General features: G+C 31.7%; 1 protein-coding gene across 1 annotated transcript in view; it reads right to left on the bottom strand.

Moving 5' to 3' along the window:
• Window positions 1-457: 457 nt before the first annotated feature.
• The window catches only part of LOC106463436 (thyroid peroxidase-like), a 98,709-nt gene continuing 95,773 nt past the window's right edge, over window positions 458-3,393 (bottom strand). Inside the window, exons 26-27 of the mRNA XM_013923463.2 lie at window positions 1,969-2,052; window positions 458-491 (exon numbers count right to left, since the gene is read on the bottom strand). Of these exons, the coding sequence (XP_013778917.2) occupies window positions 458-491; window positions 1,969-2,052 (118 nt within the window). The remainder of the gene's footprint in view (window positions 492-1,968; window positions 2,053-3,393) is intronic.

Raw genomic sequence — 3,393 nt, 5'->3', positions numbered from 1 at the left:
GGACTGTATTTAGACCTTCTCTCTCAAGTAATAATACTGTTTTATATTAATCTGTTTCGTTTGCAATTGCGCAAATATAGCAACAAACTTGACCTGCTACTCTACAACCTTGATTTTCAATTATAAAACCTCTTATAACTTTTCACAATGCATATGTTAACACATCCTTTCAAAATTAACGAAAAAATTTAGAATTTAAATGCAAGACTAAAATAATCAATCTAACGTTGAAAATGTTTTTCATCAGCTACTACTAGTACCATCTAGTGACAAATTCAACAATACTTAAATAATTAGTTCGAAATATAATGAAGATACTGCATATATTTAAAATATTGTACACAATCTGCATTCACACTTCTGTTATAAATAGATACGGAAATTTCATCCCATTTAAACACTAGTAATTTTTGGGATCTTTATATTACTAAAGTATAGTTCATCACTATACTTCAAATTATTTAACATAAATTGCCACTTCATTTGCAAATCTAAAAAAAATAAAAAATAAAAATTAAAACATTACTTTGTACCTTTCAATGAAAATTAGTAAATTAGTAGGCTTATTTTCAATTTTATTTCTGGTATAAAGCAGAAAAATACTTTTTACATTTGAAAAAAAAAAGGTTTCTGTTAAGCAAAGAGCTATGCAATGGGCTATTTGTGTTCTGCTTATATATCGAAACCCAATTTTTAGCGATATATACTCCAAGGTTTACTGCTGAGCCACCGGGAAGCAGAAAATGGGGAGAAATTCAGTTATTTGACAAACTTGTATAATACTTTTGAAACAGTTTGAAAATTTAATAATTGCCTTTCAAACACATTTTCAAAGTATCTCAAATTTTAGTTCTAATTCATATAGTTATTTTGGTATATGCTTGAAGATTATTCTTTAAAACAGTAGTATTTTCGCAAAATGTTTATTGAAAACTTGTGATCTTACTATAATGGAACAATGGTGTGGCTATTTATATATCTAACTAAGTATATGAACGAAATAAATACGATGTCGTGTTGAAATACAAGATCTCAATGCCAGAAATGGTGATTGACGCTTATGAAATGTGGCGCTATCTATTGAATGGCATCACATTAAAAAATTCATAACAAATTTCACACTTTGGGTATTCATGATTCAGACAGTTGAAAAAATAACTAAGGTATGTGCAATAACCGATTCTTTATAACAGAACACAATTTTAAATAGAAGTACTCTTCAGTCTCTCCTCACAACAAGAACACCACTTTCACTAGGACTACGTGAGGGTTTGATTCAATCTTTATTGATGTAATTTTTAAATGCCGTACTAAAAAACTAGAGTTCTTAAAAAATATTATTTTTTCAATAATTGGTAGCACTTTTAATATATTAAAACATTACAGTTTATATCAGTAAAATTTATGAAAATTTTGAGCTCTTTATATTGAATCATTTTGATACAATGAATTGCGTAGGACTAAAGAGTAAAATACGAACACTTTTCCATGCAGTACTTCCTAGAAAAAAACAATCCTTTTTTTAAGAAAATGTTCACTTTTTTTTACAGTTTATTTTTCAATGAGGTATGACTACTACGATTAATAGTTACTAGCACAAAGAGCCGCCCGTGGGGCGGCGTTTCTGCTTGTCAAAATAAATGTAAATTAAGTTTAGATAAAATACTATTTTGGGATTCGTAATGATGACATTCAACACACATCGTTTCGTCATTCTGATTTATAGAATAAATTAAGCAGGAATTCCCAATGAAGACTGTACTGAAGCAAGCTACTGCGATTGTAATAATTTTAAATTTCCATTAGGCCTAATAATCTTCCTTGACTCGCCAGCTTATGCTTTAGACGTTTTGCACCATAACATCGAATTTGAAATGTTGACTTGTCCACTTTTGTGAATTAAGATTCCAAAGTAATGAACTAATTTTTTATGACTTAAAATATATTTTGATTAAAAGCTAAGCCTACTTCTTTCCGTAATGGCTGACGTCGGCCCATTTGGAAATATCAAGGTGAGGGATGTCATTACTTCGGCAGTTAAACCGCGGGTTCCTGAAGGTAAAACATAAACATAGTTACAAATTATCAACATATCTTTAACTAAGCAGTGAATCTTTCTTCTAAGATAAATTAAAGCGTAGTTAGGTTTTATGTGCATAGTTTAATAAGTTTCAATTTATTTACGAAAAATGCAAACTAAATTTAATGAATAGTGTTAGCAATAAGTCATTGTTTATGTCACACTTACCTTTATTGATAATCTAAAAAAATAATAAATTATGAAAACAAAACAAAAAGAAATATAATACTTAGCAGAAGCTAAGAGCAGCGTGTCCTCTGTATAACAATCGGATTTGGATATTTTCGGATCAAATGGATGTGGCTGCACATACTGAAAATGCGCCGCAAGCATAAACTGCCTGTTAATTATAGTATATTACTGAACTAATTACTAAAACTAATTAATAAATCATGGGAGAGATTTGAGTGGGATGTATGGAAATTACGCAATTTCCATTTGCCCCACTCGTGTTATATAACGGATAGGCGTGATTTACATTTAAGCTACCCTAACATCTATCTATATTATGACGACCAGAGCTTTCTTTCTTCAATAGTGGGGGAAATGTTACTACGTTTAGAAACTAATAAAAAGCACCAATAGGCAAAAGGATGTAATATCTATTATGTGTGACCAGTGTTTTCCTCAGGAATTGCATTAGAGGGAGTGTTAAATTTTTCAGGGGTAGGGGGTGAAACCGTAAAATCGAAGGTGGGCTGTAGGCCCTCTTTTAAAAACTGAATAATGTTTCACGACCACTTTACTAGGTAAATAACTTCCGTACGTAATTGTCAGTACTGTCTCAAAAAATTAGCAAAGTGTCAAACTGTATTATACTAGTAAACTTCCACTGAACAACTAAATGAAGTGTTTAAAAACTTCTAAAACAACTAAACCTGATTGGAAAAACTAAATTGGCAGCACTGCGTGTAACTAGTTGACAACTAGGGGGGAATGGAGAAGTTCAGGGGGCGTAGGTAAATCCTCGTAACATTGTGAGGTAATCTGTTGTTTGAAATGCTATCTAATTGTCCGATTTATTGCAAAATTAATATTCTATCGGATCTCATTGAATAGTTCAATATTAAATTCGGTCAAATTATTTCTCCCACAGCTATTCAAAATATACTGTTACGACAGCGGAAGTCACGCGACGCTGAGAGCATGCGCGTTGGAGTTTCTCGAAGGATCTTGAATTTGCCCGTCAGCTCGAGTGTGATCTAGATGCCCTCTTTTTTTAGTATATATAAGCCTGGCAAAGGATAATTGAGTCAAGCGAACAGTAGGCACCGTAAGTAAAGTGTGTGAATCACTGTGATTTATAGCGCGTG

Source organism: Limulus polyphemus, unplaced genomic scaffold (genome assembly GCF_000517525.1).
Source record: "Limulus polyphemus unplaced genomic scaffold, Limulus_polyphemus-2.1.2 Scaffold1408, whole genome shotgun sequence".
Classification (NCBI taxonomy): domain Eukaryota; kingdom Metazoa; phylum Arthropoda; class Merostomata; order Xiphosura; family Limulidae; genus Limulus; species Limulus polyphemus.
This window is presented reverse-complemented; position numbering and strand designations above follow the sequence as displayed.